At 41.6% G+C, this 16,371-nt stretch overlaps 1 protein-coding gene across 6 annotated transcripts in view; it reads left to right on the top strand.

Annotated features, from left to right (window-relative positions):
* eogt (EGF domain-specific O-linked N-acetylglucosamine (GlcNAc) transferase) overlaps positions 1 to 14,932 on the top strand; it is a 62,883-nt gene extending 47,951 nt beyond the window's left edge. For all 6 annotated transcript variants that reach the window (XM_043708317.1, XM_043708315.1, XM_043708313.1 and 3 more), the window contains 3 exons: positions 7,781 to 7,900; positions 10,697 to 10,799; positions 14,643 to 14,932. In XM_043708317.1, the coding sequence (XP_043564252.1) occupies positions 7,781 to 7,900; positions 10,697 to 10,799; positions 14,643 to 14,789 (370 nt within the window). In that variant the 3' untranslated portion in view covers positions 14,790 to 14,932. The remainder of the gene's footprint in view (positions 1 to 7,780; positions 7,901 to 10,696; positions 10,800 to 14,642) is intronic.
* Positions 14,933 to 16,371: the final 1,439 nt, after the last annotated feature.

The following is a 16,371-nucleotide window of genomic DNA, read 5'->3' as shown; positions in this document are numbered from 1 at the left end:
TAGCAGGTACTGCCTTTCATCAATTGCTTCACTTCTAAGACAACCCAGTACAGAAAGGCAGCTATAATCATGATTTCTTGCTGAGGCCTGATGAGCTGGAGGAGTGACAACTCTGCCACTTTCAACCTTGGGGGGCTGGACATCTATAATTGAAACAGATTAAGCAGGGCTCCTTAGCCTTGTAGCTGTACCTCTCCAACATTAGGGAGAGGTTCACAATTCCTTTATGTATTTCTTTGTCAAGTGAAGGTAAGCAGAGTAAGGTATTAAAATCTACATTGAATACCGTTACGCAGAATAATATAGTATTAGATTAATCAAGGAATATACTTTGAGCGATTAGAGCAAAACTAAGTCAGTCATGAAATGTTAATTCCCTACCAATCCTATAAATCAGATCAGTGACCCTGGTGGCATACATAGCTAACCCATGTGCTCATGTACCTTTAATGAAATTTAGCAGCTTGTCTTGTTCAGGCTGCAAATACTGAACAGATTATATAGTGAACACTCTCATTGGTTGGATAATTTGACTACAAATAACTTGATGCTAAATTGCTTGTAGTGTTAGGTGTAGGGGTATGGGTGGGTTGCGCTTCGGCGGGTCGGTGTGGACTTGTTGGGCCGAAGGGCCTGTTTCCACACTGTAAGTAATCTAATCTAATCTAATAAAAATACTTAATCCGAAGCAAGTAACTGCATACGGCTATATAAGGGATTATGAAACTTCATCTACACTGGAGGATACCGATGCTAGATTTATACAATACCGCTCCATGTATAGAGGAAATCTTCATTGCAGCATTTTGTAACCTCAGGCACTGTTCTTTCCCATTCCCAACTGCCCTGAGCTAGTCCTCAGTTATACCAGTTTGATAATCATGACATTTACTATTCCACATGCCTATCATAAGAGGCATTGCATGAGTTCTTATAGAACAAGGCTTCTGTGACCAATTGACTTGATTCCTTCTGTGGTCATGGTTGGTAGACACATCAATACTGCGGTTCACATGGTCCTGTCGGCTGATGTCAGTTGACACCGGTTTGTCCTTATTATTTGTTTTCATACTCCTTGATTCATGTCGAGTGTTTACACCAGCCTTTCCCCCCCTCCATGGGAAAAAGTGAGGACTGCAGATGCTGGAGATTAGAGCTGAAAAATGTGTTGCTGGAAAAGCGCAGCAGGTCAGGCAGCATCCAAGGAGCAGGAGAATCGACATTTCGGGCATAAGCTTTCCCCCTCCATTCCTACGTGTGCAAACATCAACGTTACCAGGAGCTTCAGCGAAATGCTAAACCTGGTTTTATCAGTTGGATGTAATCATTTTCTGATCCTCTTGTATATCTGGGACAATGATCAGTTAACCTTAGTCTTGATTACTGCAACTTTCTGCAGTTCTTTTGATGGTCAAATTATCTTTTACTGTTGGTATAACTTCTCTATGAGATAATGTGCATATGCACCTACTCCAACTGATAACGTTTTTGTGCATTCCACCAAAGGCAGACGTAATATCCGTGTATCCGTAATATCCAAATATTAATTTGCTTTTCTCCCCCCTTTGGGGGGTTTAGCTACTGCTACAGATTCTGTGACCTGGCTTAAACTAGGTTTTAAAACCATTACCTGGGACCAAACAAAGTTCAGGCCAGTTTTGTATGAAGTGCATATTGTTTAGCCACACACAGCAATCTATTCAAATCTGCAATCTGTGTGCCTCAAGGCTCCCTGAGTTACTATGTTTCTTGGAAGTTCACCATGTCTGAATTGCTTCTTCTGTAACTTTGGCGTGGAAGACTGGAATTTAGAAATAACTAGAACTTCATCTGCAGTTGTGGCAATGTGACTCAGCTTTAAAGTCACACTGTCATTCTTATTCAGTTGCTTGAATCTTTAAATCTAGGTAGATTCCCCAGTGCTGTAGCTTAATTGCATGATTTTGGATTAATTGTCACATCTCTCCAAACTGTTCAGTTGCTTTCTTTTCCCCTTTGGAATTTAAATTACCTCAAATGTTTGTTCCTGAATTCCAATTAGCAACATTTAAAATCAATGTTTTGGGCAAAAGCCCTTCTTCAGGAATCATTCCTGATGAAGGGCTTTTGCGCGAAATGTCGATTTTTCTGCTCCTTGGATGCTGCCTGACCTGCTGTGCTTTTCCAGCACTACTCTAATCTTGACTCTAATCTCCAGTATCTGCAGTCCTCACTTTCGCCTTGTCACAATATGAGACCAGGGCAGACCATGTATTATGTGACAAAATCATTCGGGATTTCAAAGGAAAATTACAGAACCCCAAGATCTGTTCATTCAAATGCAGAATTCATTATAATTATTTGCTAAATATTTAAAATATACCCTCCCCAATCCAAACTGTAATTCACATTTCAAATATGTTAGCATCTTAACGCACAAAGAAAAATCAGTTTGTTCCGTACAATCACAACATAGCACATACTCTTAATGGAAGGAAAACAGAAAGAAATCTTGTCAAAACATTAAACAGCAAATTGCTTTACAACCATATATGAAACAGACCACAAGGGGTGAAATCATTTTCAAGGGATGTTTCCACTGGCCTCCAACCCAGACAATTCGTGCTTGCTTGACCAGTCTGTTTCTTTCTGTCATTCTGGAAGCAGAACAAAGAAATTGTTTTACCACACGCTTACAAATTCACAGCTGGTCACTGGTGCATATTCTGCACTAGTTTCTTTGTGTCCCCTATTTTTGTAGCCCATAACCCATGGTACTGGGTCTTAATTTCATTCCAGGTTCCTCGAACCCTTCTCTTTCGGTAGAGCTGAATAAGTCCCTATGCTTAGGAAGGCAGCAACAACTTATTATCTTCTGCCTCATCAAAACCCACGTCTTCACTAATCAGGAAAACGAACACATAACTCTTGCTTTTCTGTCAGTTTCACCATCCCAAAGACTGCCTTCTCTAATTTCTCAGAAATGAATGGCAGTACAGATTCCTTTTCTATCATTTCCAAGCCTTGCTGTCTGTTAATGCGCTCCCATTTATCCCCAGTTGGTTGCAGAGCACAACTGATCCCTTTTTTTTGTGCTGTAATTTTCCTTTGAAATCACGAATGATTTTGTCACATAATAGATGGTCTGCCCTGGTCTCATTCACAAGGCGAAAGTGAGGACTGCAGATGCTGAAGATTAGAGTCAAGATTAGAGTGGTGCTGGAAATGCACAGCAGGTCAGGCAGCATCCGAGAGGCAGGAAAATTGACATTTTGGCAAAATCCCTTCATCAGAAATCATTGGGCTTTTGCCCAAAATGTCGATTTTCCTGCTCCTTGGATGTTGCCTAACCTGCTGTTTTTTTCAAGTACTACTCTAATCCTGACTCACTGTGACTGCAAAGTCCATTAGGTGGCATCAATATCAACTCTCTTTATGGCTCAACTTCACCATGTGTCTGCTTCAATCATCTCTCATCCACCTCCCTCTTTTCTCCATCTGACTAAACAATATGCCTTCAGGAACTCCACTTTCCCAACTTTCTGACCTGTTCTACATTTCTGCATTATTCTGTCCTTTTGTTAATGCTATCCTTTCCGCAGTAAATTAGTCATCCTGTCAACTATGGCATGTTATTCTTCCCAAGGTGAACAGCCACAATGCTTTCATTCACCTGTTTTATGAGTGAACCCCTTCATCCACTGTTCTGCCTCACTGACAGAATTGTCCGAAATCTGTACAACCCTGATGCACACTAGAAATTCCACTGCTACCAAACAAGGCAAGTTATAATGGCCTAAACCCTCATTTTTAATGTACAATCTTCTAATTTGCAGCAAATTAATATCAGACACATTCATCTTCACCAACCTTCTCAACACAGAGGCTAAACACCGACATTGACTTGCGCACAAACTAGTTTTCCATTTGTCTTTTCCAAGCATTCTCAACCACTGTGGTACTTCCAAGGTAATTTCACCTAACCTTTTCCTGACATGCATCTGAATAAATCTCAGGGTTGGCTTTTTGAGCAACCCAACCTCATATGCCTCTCCCATTTCTGTTCTTCCTCCTCTCTCTCACTGCTGCTAGAGTTAAGGCTTACTTTGGAAATGCTAGGCCTAACACATCACATAATTGCCATTGCTTTAGTTAGATCTTCCCTTTTCTCCCTATCAATATTATCCTGTCTCTTGTGGGGGTGGGTGAGGATGGCGGGATAGGTATAGGCAATCCTCCTTTATTGTTCTGGGAAGGGCCTTGCAAATAGTAAACTTCCTTGTTTCCACTGATGGCACAGTTGTACTATTGCTCTGAAACATGGAACATGTGAGCAAGTCAGTCAAGAATGCATTGTGTCTGGTCAGTTGGTCAATGTTGCAGGTAATTTACAAAATGTAGGTTTTGTTGCATAGAATAACTTTACTGGTAAAATATCTGTCTAGAAAACTGTTACATCCAAAAATGGTGTGCAGTATCATTTAATATTTGAATTGAATTAAATTGAATTTATTGTCACGTGTACCGAGGCACAGTGAAAAGCTTTGTCTTGCGAGCAATACAGGCAGATCACAGAGTTAACTAGCATAGATAAGTAAAGAATAGGTAAACAGCGGCAAAACCAAACACAGGTACAGGTGAATGCTAAGAGTTTATTAGTCCATTCAGTATTCTAATGACAGTAGGGTAGAAACTGTTTTGAAACTGGCTGGTGCATGTGTTCAGGCTTCTGTACCTCCTCCCCGATGGTAGAGGTTGTAGAAAAGCATTGCCGGGGTGGGATAGATCTTTGAGAATGCTGGTGGCCTTTCCTAGACAGCAGGCCTGGTAGATGGATTCTGTAGATGGGAGATTGGCCTTTGTAATTGTCCAGGCTGAGTTCACCACTCTCTATAACAGTCTCCGATCTTGAATGGTACAGTTGCCATACCATGTAGTGATGCATCCAGACAAAATGCTTTTGATGGCACACCTTTAAAAGTTGGCAAGGGTATTCGCCGTCATTCCAAATTTCTTCGGTTGCCTGAAGAAGAAGAGATGTTGTTGAGCCTTTGTAATCAGTGCGTCCACATGAAGAGTCCAAGCTTGTTGTTGATGACCACTCCCAGGAGCTTGACACTCTCCACTCATTCCACCTCTGTGCTGTTAATGTTTTGGGGGGCATGAGTAACATCCCGCCAAAAGTCAATAATGAGTTCCTTGGTTTTGCCAGCATTGAGAGCTAGGTTGTTCTCAGTGCACCATTTTTCCAGGTCATCCGTTTGTAGTCTGTTTCGTCGCCATCTGAGATTTGACTGACTATGGTGGTGTCATCAGCAAATTTATCAGTGGCAGGAGTCTGGGATTTGGCGACGCAGTCATGAATATGCAGCGAGTACAGTAGGGGGCTGAGTACGCACCCTTGGGGGGGGGGCTCCAGTGTTGAGTGTTAGTGAGGATGAAATATTGTACCCAGTCTTCCCTGACTGTGGCCTGTGGTTCAGGAAACTGAGGATCCAGTTGCAGAGAGTGGGGCTTAGTCCGAGATCACTAAGTTTAGTAATCAGTCTCCAGGGGATAATAGTGTTGAAGGCTGAGCTGTAGTCAATGAGTAGGATTCTTAGGTAGCTGTTCTTGGTGTCAAGATGTTCTATGGAAGAGTGAAGGGCAAGTGATATGGCATCTGACATGGATCTGTTGGTCCGATAGTCAAATTGGAGTGGGTCAAGAGTAGTGGGGAGGCTGAAGTTGATTAATGCAATGACCAGCCTTTCAAAGCACTTCATGATCACTGAAGTAAGGGCAGTAGTCATTGAGACGTGCTGCATGAGCCTTCTTCAACACAGGGATAATGTTGGGCCTCTTGAAATGGGCAGGGCAGCGGGAGGGGTTGAAGATGTCTGAGAAGACCTCTGCCAGTTGATCTGCATTTGCTCTGAGTGCACGGCCTGGTACTCCGTCTCGTCCCATCGCTTTCCTTGGATTCACACAAAGGAAACCTGATCTGACCTCTGATGCAGTGACTGTTAGGATAGGTTCGTCAGGACTTATCGGAATAGGTGTTACCTGTCCGCCAAAGTTCTGCTCAAAGCAAGAATAGAAGGCATTGAGATGATCTGGGAGGGATGTGTCATTGTCTGCTATCTTGCACTGTCACTTTTTAGAAGCTGTGATGTCATTCAGTCCTTGCCATTGTCGCCAGGTGTCTATCTGGGTCTGTAGTTTGGATCAGTATTGGTCCTTAGCTGTCTTAATGGCTCTGTGAAGGTCATACTTGGATTCCTTATATTTGAGTGGGTCTCCTAATCTGAAGGCCTCACACCTGGTTTTTAGCAGGTTCTGTACATCCTGATTCATCCAGGGTTTCCTGTTGGGGAAATACCCGGATTGATTTTCTCAGTATACAGTCCTCCACACACTTGCTGATAAGTTTGTGACAGTGGTGGCGTACTCGTCCAAGGTACCTACGGACTGTTTGACCATGGCCCAATCAGCCGATTCCAGATAGCACCGGAGTTAATCCTCTGCCTCCTCTGACCAGCACTGGACCTGTGTCCACGAAGGGGTCTCTTCCTTGAGTTTTTGCCTGCAAGCTGGGAGAAAAAATAGGGCATTGTGGTCAGAGTTCCTGAAATGAGGGCAGGGGATGGAGTGGTAGGCATCTTTCACAGTGGTGTAGCAGTGGTCTAAAATGTTGGGCCCTGGTGGGGCCAGTAATGTTCTGGTGGCATTTGGGCAATACCTTCATTAGATTGGCTTGATTGAAGTCACCAGTTACAATAAACAGGGTCTCAGGGTGTTCCGTCCCCAGGGTATTCGTGGTGGAGTACAGCACATCCAGAGCTTCCTCAACCCTTGCTTGTGGTGGTATGTGCACAGCAGTTAGTATAGCAGCGGTAAATTCCCATGGTAGATAGAAGGGGTGACATTTGATGGTGAGGAATTCAAGGTTTGGGGAGCAATGGCTGCCCAGGGTTGCAATGTCCATGCACCACATTATATTTTCAAAAATATAATGTTTGCATAATTTAAAAGAGCCAATTTTAAAAGTTGCAATGAATTAAAAAAACACTATTCCATACCTTGTTTTGTAAAATCAACTTGTTGAATTAAAATAAAATGCAACATGAAATTGCCACAAAGCAATAAATTGTTTGGAGTGTATTGTGACAGCTGTTTGTGATTACAGCATCAAATTGTATTGCATTTTATTTCATTGTATTATACTTTATGATTTCATCCTTCAAAAAAGTCTAACTGTCCAGAAATCATGATTAGTTTTTCAATCAGAATCTCAGATAAAATGTGTAATGTTTTCTTTAGACTAACTTGACTTTGCAAGTGCAATTTCACACCAAATATTGTATCTTCTTTATCATTCCATTCACCTTTAATCTTTTGAACAAGCATGCACCCTGAAAAATGTGAAAGTATATTGAAATTATTGAACAACACACTGACCTAAGTACTTGTTTCACACAAGCCCAAACAAAATCAGAACGGTAAATTGCTTTGAAGCTAAATGGTAAACCATTATAGAAAATGTGCTGAATAACATCCATAACTTACTTTATGATGTTTAAAATTAACTTTGCAAAGACTTTCATATTGACTAGTAATGGGTAGTATCTGATGATTTAACTACTAAAATTACACAAATGATTTTTTTTGTGTCAAGTAGTATCTAAATCTTTTCATTGTCTCACTGCATCAAGAAAAGGTGAAAGATTGTGGGAAAGATTGTGAAACAGACTAAATGGTCTTTTAGTTGCCACTGTTAATTAAAATGTGGGCTTTACATGTCATCTTTTGTTTCTCTCAGGGACATCAGGTTTCTGGAGCAACTAAAAATAACACACAATTCAGACATTTTTATCTCCATACATGGAGCTGGACTGACTCATCTGCTTTTTCTACCAGACTGGGCTGTCATTTTTGAATTGTATGTATTTCATTTTTGAAAATATATCCTTTTAAACATTTATGCTACAGTCAAATTTTGGTGTGTTTTTATAGTCTGCATAATTTATGTTGTGTACTACTTTTTAAACTGGCTGTACCAACCTCCTATTGATGTAAGTGTTTTAAAAATTGAACTGTTTTAAAGAATTATAGTAAAGCAGGTGAGTGATATATTACACAGTCAGATTAGGTTTTCCCAGTCTTGGATATCTGTCAGATGTTAACTGCAACTGTCATTTCACATTATAACAAAAAAAAACTCCTTTCCTGTCTTTTTTGTGCCTTCCTTGAACACATTGATGTTTGTTGCCATGCATCTGAGTACCAGCAGCTCTTCTCACCTTGCTCCTACTTCAGGCATGTACTTAGACAAGAGGTGTCCAAGCTTTTTGTTTATGCTATTCTCATTAACGCCTACCATGGAACCTTGGGATCTACATTTAATGTTTAAATTTGTGTGACCATTAATTAGACATACCTACCGCAGATAGTAACAGTTTGTAGTGTTCAGATTCATCATGTATCCATAAGTAACAAAAAATTTCAGAACTTCCAGGACCATAGCACTAAATAAAACAAATTGACAATGAACTCACCTGGGCCTGGCAGTTAATAGCGGAATTTTATTTAACCGTATGTTGCCTGGCAATTAAGCATGAACTTCCAAATGAGAACGTTTTCCTGCATGTTACAACTGGTGATAGGGACCAAAAGCAAAGGCTTTCCTATGACTAATCCAATACTCTGCTAGCATCCTAACTGCAATCCTCATTGAGCTCATTAAACTCAGCAGAGATCAGGCATTGACCCTGACATCCACTTGCTTTTACTCACTGAGTATAATATCACATGCTCATTTATTCTAAAGAGAAACTTGCATTGAAGAAGTTTGATCCACATTTGCAAAGGATGTATCTGTATAAAAATTGTACACAGAGGTACAAAAGACTTCCCTGTAGTAGGCAAGAAAATTAGGTGTGCAACTGTCATTTCTATGGTGGAGAAAGTGAGGGCTGCAGATGCTGGAGATCAGAGCTGAAAATGTGTTGCTGGAAAAGCACAGCAGCTCAGGCAGCATCCAAGGAACAGGAGAATCAACGTTTCGGGCAAAAGCCCGAAGAAGGGCTTCTGCCCGAAACGTCGATTCTCCTGTTCCTTGGATGCTGCCTGACCTGCTGCGCTTTTCCAGCAACACATTTTCAGCTGTCATTTCTATGGTACCTACAATGTGCCCAAAAATAGTATTTGCCATTGGCCTGAGAAATTATTCCCTTCTTGTTTTCCATCTGACATACATAAATATGAATGGGATAAGTAAACTAAAGCAGTAGTGTATATTTCAAGTTCAAAAATTGCAATATGATGATTAGTGATTATCATTTTTTTGTTAGGGGTTTTTTTGTGTGAAGGAATAGTTCCAACATTTTTTTCTATGCCTTTTGACTATGTAAATGCTATTTAGAATAATGCTGAACATCTGCAATCAAACCATGTGGAACAGTGTTGTGGATTTTCTTTCTTGATCAGTAGACTGTAACACATGCGTAACAGTAAATATGTGGCACGTTGCCAAAGTTTCAGTTTGAGCGGCTTGATTACCTTTATATTTAGGTGGTGGACTCAAGTCATACAGTAGATCTTGGGCACCAAGTCTTGGTTAATATTTCATGCGGTGCAGCAGGAGTGCTGCATTTTCAAGGTACTATCTAAGGAGGAACTATTTAAACCAAGACTTTGTCTTTGTTTTTAATTCACTTGCGGGACATAGACATTACTGAGTGGCCGGCCAACATTTTTATTACCCGACCCTAGTTGTCTATGAGAAGGTGGTGATGAGCTGCTTTCTTCAACCATGATAGTCAATGTGCTGTTGGTTAACCCACAATGCACTTAGGAAGGGAATTCCAGGAATTTGACCCAGCAACAATGAAGGAAAGGTGATATATTTCCAAGTCAGGATGGTAAGTGGCTTGGAGGGGATCTTATAGGTGGTGGGGTTCCCGTGTATCTACTTCCCTTGCCCTTCTAGATGGTCATGGTTGTGGATTTGAAAGGTACTGTCTCAGGATCTTTGGCGAATTTCTGCAGTGTATTCTGTACATAGTGCACGCTACTGCTACTGAGCATTGGTGGTGGAGAGAGTGGATGCTTGGGGATATGATGCCAATCAAGTGGGCTGCTTTGCCCTGGATGGTGTCAATATTGTTAGAGCTGCACCCATCGAGGCAAGTGATGTGTATTCCATCACAGTCCTGACTTGTGCCTTGTAGCTGGTGGACAGCCTTTGAGGATGCTTTGAGGAGTCAGGAGGTGAGTTACTCACCATGGTATTATAGCCTCTGACCTTTTTGTTGCCTGTTCCTAGTAGCCCTTGAGAAGGTGTTGGTGAGCTGCATTCTTGAGCCTCTGCAGTCCAGATGCTGTGGGTTAACCCACAATGTCGTTAGGGAGGGATTTCCAGGATTTTGACCCATTTCCAAGTCAGAATGGTGAGTGGCTTGTAGCCACTGTGTTTATGTGACAAGTCCAATTGAGTTTCTGCCTACTTTGGCGGGACAAATGGATGTTTTTAAAAAAAGGTCTCTCAATTAGAGTTCATTGATATGCTGACCAATGTTCCTCCCTCAATAATCACCAAAAATAATCTAACTTAGACTCATGACATGGGATCTAACTACCTTTATCCATCAATGTGACTGCACGTGAAAATGTATAAATTGATTATGAAACACTTTTGAGATTCGATTGTGTTACATTAATGCAAATTATTTTTTAGATATAACTGCGAAGATGAACGCTGCTATTTTGATTTGGCTCGACTCCGAGGAGTTAATTATATGACTTGGGAAAAAAGTGACAAAGTAATATCTCAGGATAAGGTTGGTATTAACTTACTTGTCATTTGTGGTATATGGCCAAGACTTCAAATTATATTCAATAAATTAACCTCATGAGACCACGGTGGCTTACAGCACCAGGGACCCAGGTTCAATTTCCGCCTCGGGCAACTGTCTGTATGGAGTTTGCACATTCTCCCCGTGTCTGCCTGGGTTTCCTCTGGGTGCTCCAGTTTCCTCCCACAGTCCAAAGATGTGCAGGTTAGGTGAATTGGCCATGCTAAATTGCCCGTAGTGTTAGGTGGATTAGTCAGGGGTAAATATAGGAGGGTGGGTTTCTCTTCAGAGGGTCGGTGTGGACTTGTTGGGCCGAAGGGCCTGTTTCCACACTGTAGGTAATCTAATCTAATATACTATTAAGCAGAAATAAATAAATAATCTTCACTAAATTTATCGACTAAATTCATAGTGAACCAAAGAGACAAACTCTGTTACTTTTCTCCATGGGACAGTTAAGAAAATAAATGGACTGAAGTTTTCCCATTTCAAGTTGGTGTTTTGTCAAGTGAGATATGTGGCTTCTGGTCCAATGTGGCTCAGAATGATTTTTTTTTTCTCATGCAACCTTACGATCTTTACTGCATTAATTATGCATCCGGGCTCCACTGTGTCTATATCATGGAAGCACACTGCAAGAATTGCTCACCACTGTTGGGACCTTCTAATGTTCACACTGCTGGCACCATAATTTTAATCCCAGCTGCACAGCACTACAGATAATGCAAGTCAGCACCTGGTCCTCACACTATTTTGCTCGACAATTATAACTGACAATATAGCCCAGAAAGGGAAGCTGGTACCCTGGTTTGTCCACAAGGACCTGGGGAGGTGTTGTTGGACGGAGTGGTGGAGGTTGGCAGTGCTTTATCCTGTTGCCTGAAAAAGGAGACCATGCTGGCAGACTCAGTCAGCCTGGACTGAGATAGCAGCCCTGGGCAATGTGAGTAAGAACAAACACAAAGCAGAACAGAATAAAGGCTTATGATCATCTTCGCACCGCAAGGATAAGTGCCACCATTTTCTCTTTGATACTTTACACTCATGTAGCCACTACTTACCATAACTCTGCTATTGCACACACATTTCACTAAGTATCTTGGATTACAACACTCACTAATGCATATATTATGTCCCCTCAACAGCTCTCATTCCATCCTGATGATAAGCAGTATCTTACACCTCCTATTCTGTGTGAGAGCATTTTGTATCATTATGTAGTTGTCTTTGGATTGAAGATATTCCTGTGAGTGACTTACAGGCCCTCCTGAGTTGCAGGATGATTTCCCACCTGTCTTTCAGCCACTCCACATTCCCATTTGACCCTTCTTAATGTCTACAGTTTAGACCCAAAGCCCTTGGCTTTGCAGATTGCCATGCCCTTCTGGAGCTACAGTGAGGCCAGAGTGAGAATGATCTTTGAAATCTCATCTCTCCCCACACCTTTGGGACCTCCTATACTTCGATGTTACACCCTTCTATTTCGAATTGCCTCCTTTTACTGTGATCATTCCCTCAGCAATCCAGTCCAAAGAACTCCATCCCAAGATTCAATTTTCTCACTCCACCCCTCCCAACCCCACCAGTATTAAGCTACGTGCCCCAGCCACCCCCTCAAGACTGACTTGATAGGACATCTCCAACTGAAAATAGCTCAGCCCTCAGACTCCTATTTTCACAATACCCAGTCTGCAGTATATGTATTTCCCAGACTGGTTACACTTAGATTGCAGGACATCGTGGTTCAGACCTCAGACCACAAGGTCATGGCTCCCTGAAGTGTGGGAGGACCAAACACATGACTGGACTGGAATCGGATGAGCCCCCTGACTGACTGTAGTCCCCCTCAAATCCTATTTGACTTCCACACATGATCATTTGCTTGGAATACAGACAAGTGTGTTTGTCACGCTAGCTGTTGACACATGCTGTAGGTATGAAATTGAAGTAGAGATCGGAGTTTAGATCAGAGTGGTGCTGGAAAAGCACAGCAGCTCAGGCAGCATCCGAGGAGCAGGAAAATCGATGTTTCGGGCAAAAGCCCTTCATCAGGAATAGAGGCAGGGAGCCTCCAGGGTGGAGAGATAAATGGAGGGGAGGGTGGCTGGGGAGAAGGTAGCAAACTGTATGATAGGTGGATGGGGCTGGGGATGGAGGTGATAGGTCAGAGGGGAGGGTGGAGTGGATAGGTGGGAAGGGAGATTGGTGGGTAGGACAGGTCATGAGGACAGTGCTGAGCTGGAAGGTTGGAACTGAGGTAAGGTGGGGGGGGAGGGGAAATGAGGAAACTGTTGAAGTCCAAATTGATGCCCTGGGGTTGAAGTGTTCCGAGGCGGAAGATGAGGCATTCTTCCTCCAGGCGTCAGGTGGTGATGGAGCGGCAGTGGAGGAGGCCCGGGACCTGCATATCCTCGGCAGAATGGGAGGGGGAGTTGAAATGTTGGGCCACGGGGCGGTGGGGTTGATTGGTGCGGGTGTACCAGAGTTGTTCCCTAAAGCGCTTTGCGAGGAGGCATCCAATCTCCCCAATGCAGAGGAGACCGCATCGGGAGCAACGGATACAATAAATTACATTGGTGGATGTGCAGGTGAAACTTTGATGGATGTGGAAGGCTCCTTTGAGGCCTTGGAGGGAGGTGAGGGAGGAGGTGTGGGCACAGGTTTTGCAATTCTGCGGTGGCAGGGAAGGGTGCCAGGACGGGAGGATGGGTTGTTGGGGGGCATGGACCTGACCAGGGAGTCACAGAGTATCTGAAATTGAAGTAGCATAGCGTCACATACAAATGTGTCAAACCTGTTGACTGTTCAATGCTTTGCAATGTGACCAGCTGCCTGCCACTCCCTCTGGGTTAAAAAGCAACATACGACATCAAGCCTGGCAGCCTGCAATTGAGCACAAAATGAATGCGTGTAAGAAAATTAAGCTAAAAAATCATAAGATATCTCCTGTTTTGATGCATGAGATGTGTCCCTGTGCACGTGCGTTTGGCTGTCCCTGACATCTAAAGTGAAGTTCTAATGGCCTGAAGTGGTATGAGAGTTGAATCAAGAGTAGACTTAATGATGTGGTGATTTGGCCTATCAAGTGTCCATGGTGGGTGCAAGGATGCTCTGTTGGGCAATGTCTTGTATGATGGCAGGGACCGGCAATTGACAAGCTACAGCCGGTTCTGGTTTACAAGTTGGGAATTTGTGACATATAGTTTCTCAGGGAAAGAGAGGAAAATTGGAAATTGCATATAAATGTAGCGACTTGGACATATAAGGAGATGCAAATTCATGAAAATAAGCTAGTTGCTGCTCAATAGCAAGATTCTGGAATCGACATTTAAGCCTTATGGGTAAAATGGGAAACTGTTTACTGACATTGAGATTTTTTTTCATTCTCACAGTTTTTTTTCTATAGCTCATGCCAATCCAGCAAGGGGAATTTTCTACCCTATTTTATTATACTATTGAAACAACCAGTGTCAGTTTACAGGAAACAATGTCTCTAACTGTGCATAAGAGAAAATATTCTCAAGGGCTACTAGCTATTAATCTTTTCTCACCTCCCAAGTTGTGAGATGGGAGGACAGCTTTTTCAGGTGATTGGATGGCTTGTTGCCATCTTTCTTAGTCTGTTCAACTGGAATAACCACATGAGGCAAAACCTGCTAAAGAGATCTTTTGAAGTAAAAAGTGACTATAAATTATTGGTACTGTCTTTTTGTCATTGTCTGATATCTACAGTGAAGAAGGTCGTTGTCTCGATAATTGCACAACTTGAATGTCAAATTTTTTTGATTTCATAATTTGTTACCTTTCTTTCCAATTTCATTCATTTAGGGTCATCACCCAACCCTTGGAGATCATCCTAAGTTTACCAACTACTCCTTTGATGTAACTGAATTTATGCATCTTGTGATGTCTGCTGCACAGAAAGTAATACAGCATCCAAAATGGCCGTTTACACAATATCATGATGAGCTATGACAATATGTACTTGTATAAGTTGAATTTCTAAATGTGTCAAAAGATTACTGTTGAATCAATCACTTTTTTTAAACACTTGTGCAAGTGCAAATAAGATTGCTTTTTTAACTATCAGATATAGCATATTAAATGAACCACTCTTGAAATAGAGATTCATGTGTATATTTTTAAACTTGTTTTTGTGTCCTGCATGTCACTAGAAAGGCAGATAATTCTTACACATTCATGATAACCCTTGAGAAGATGGTGTTGAGCTGTTTAATGTCTGCAGGGGCATAGGGACATCCAGCAAGTGGTGAGTATTCCATCACAATCTGGATTTGTGCATTGTAGATGGTAGACATGCTTTAGGAGACAGGAGGTGTCTTACTCACTGCAAAATTCCTAATCTCTGACTGCCCTTTTAGCCACTTAATTATATGGCTGGTCCAGTTCAGTTGTTAGTCAATGGTAACCCCCAGTGAAGAATTCAGTGATCGAAACAAGAACATAAGAACTAGGAGGAGGAATAGACATTTCAGCCCCTTGAGATTCAAAACAATCATTGCTGATCACATCTCAGCTTTAATTTCACTTCCCTTTTCACTTTCCATCATGCTTTAACCCATGACTAATTAAATATTTATCTCCTCAAATTTATTCAGTGTCCTGATGTCCACCGAATTCTACCACTCTGATGCACAGATTCATGACTGTTTGAAAGAAGCAATTCCTCCACATTTCTGTTTTAAGTCTACTCTCCTTAGTCTAAAACTGTGACCTCTTGTCCCAGATGGGTCCACAAGGGGGAACATCCAATCTACGTTAACTTTTAAATCCTCTTTAACATCTTACAAGCTCAAATTTCCTCTCATCCATTTAAGGTCTAGTGAATATAGGTCTAAATCACTCACTCTCTCCTCATAAAACAAGCCTTTCATCTCTAGAATTAATCCAGTTAATCATCTCTGAGCTGACTCTCTTAATTACGTTACAATTACATTCCTCCTCAAGTAAAGGGACCAGAACTGTATGCAGTACTCAAGATGTGGTCTCACCAATACCTTTTATAATTACAACACTGCTATATTTTTATACTCTATTCCTTTAGCAATAAATGCCAAAATTCTATTTGTCCTCCACCTGTGTTTGAATTAGCATTTTGCCAATCCACTGGGATCTTTATAGAACTCAGGGAATTTTTGAATATTATAACTAATGCAAGCACTACCTCTCCTGCCACTTTCTACAAACGTTGGGGACTGATCTGCCTCCTTATAGTTTCCTTAAACACGAGGAAACTCAGATCCTCTGTACTGAAGCATTTTGAATTTCTCTCCATTTAGATAATCAGCTGCCTTTTTAGTCTTCTAATCAAAATGGATAACCTCTCACTTATCCATGTTAAACTCCATTTTGTCCTATTCATCTAACCTATCCTTATCAATTTGTAAATTTCTTACTTCTTCATTGCAACTTGTTTACCCACATATTTTAGTACCATGTGTTATAGTAAATTCTATCTCTGTATCCAAGTCACTCATAAAGATTGCTAATAATTGGATCCTGAGGATTGGTCCTATAGCACCCCACTAATTATAGC

Source organism: Chiloscyllium plagiosum, chromosome 18 (assembly GCF_004010195.1).
Source record: "Chiloscyllium plagiosum isolate BGI_BamShark_2017 chromosome 18, ASM401019v2, whole genome shotgun sequence".
NCBI classification, from domain to species: domain Eukaryota; kingdom Metazoa; phylum Chordata; class Chondrichthyes; order Orectolobiformes; family Hemiscylliidae; genus Chiloscyllium; species Chiloscyllium plagiosum.
This window is presented reverse-complemented; position numbering and strand designations above follow the sequence as displayed.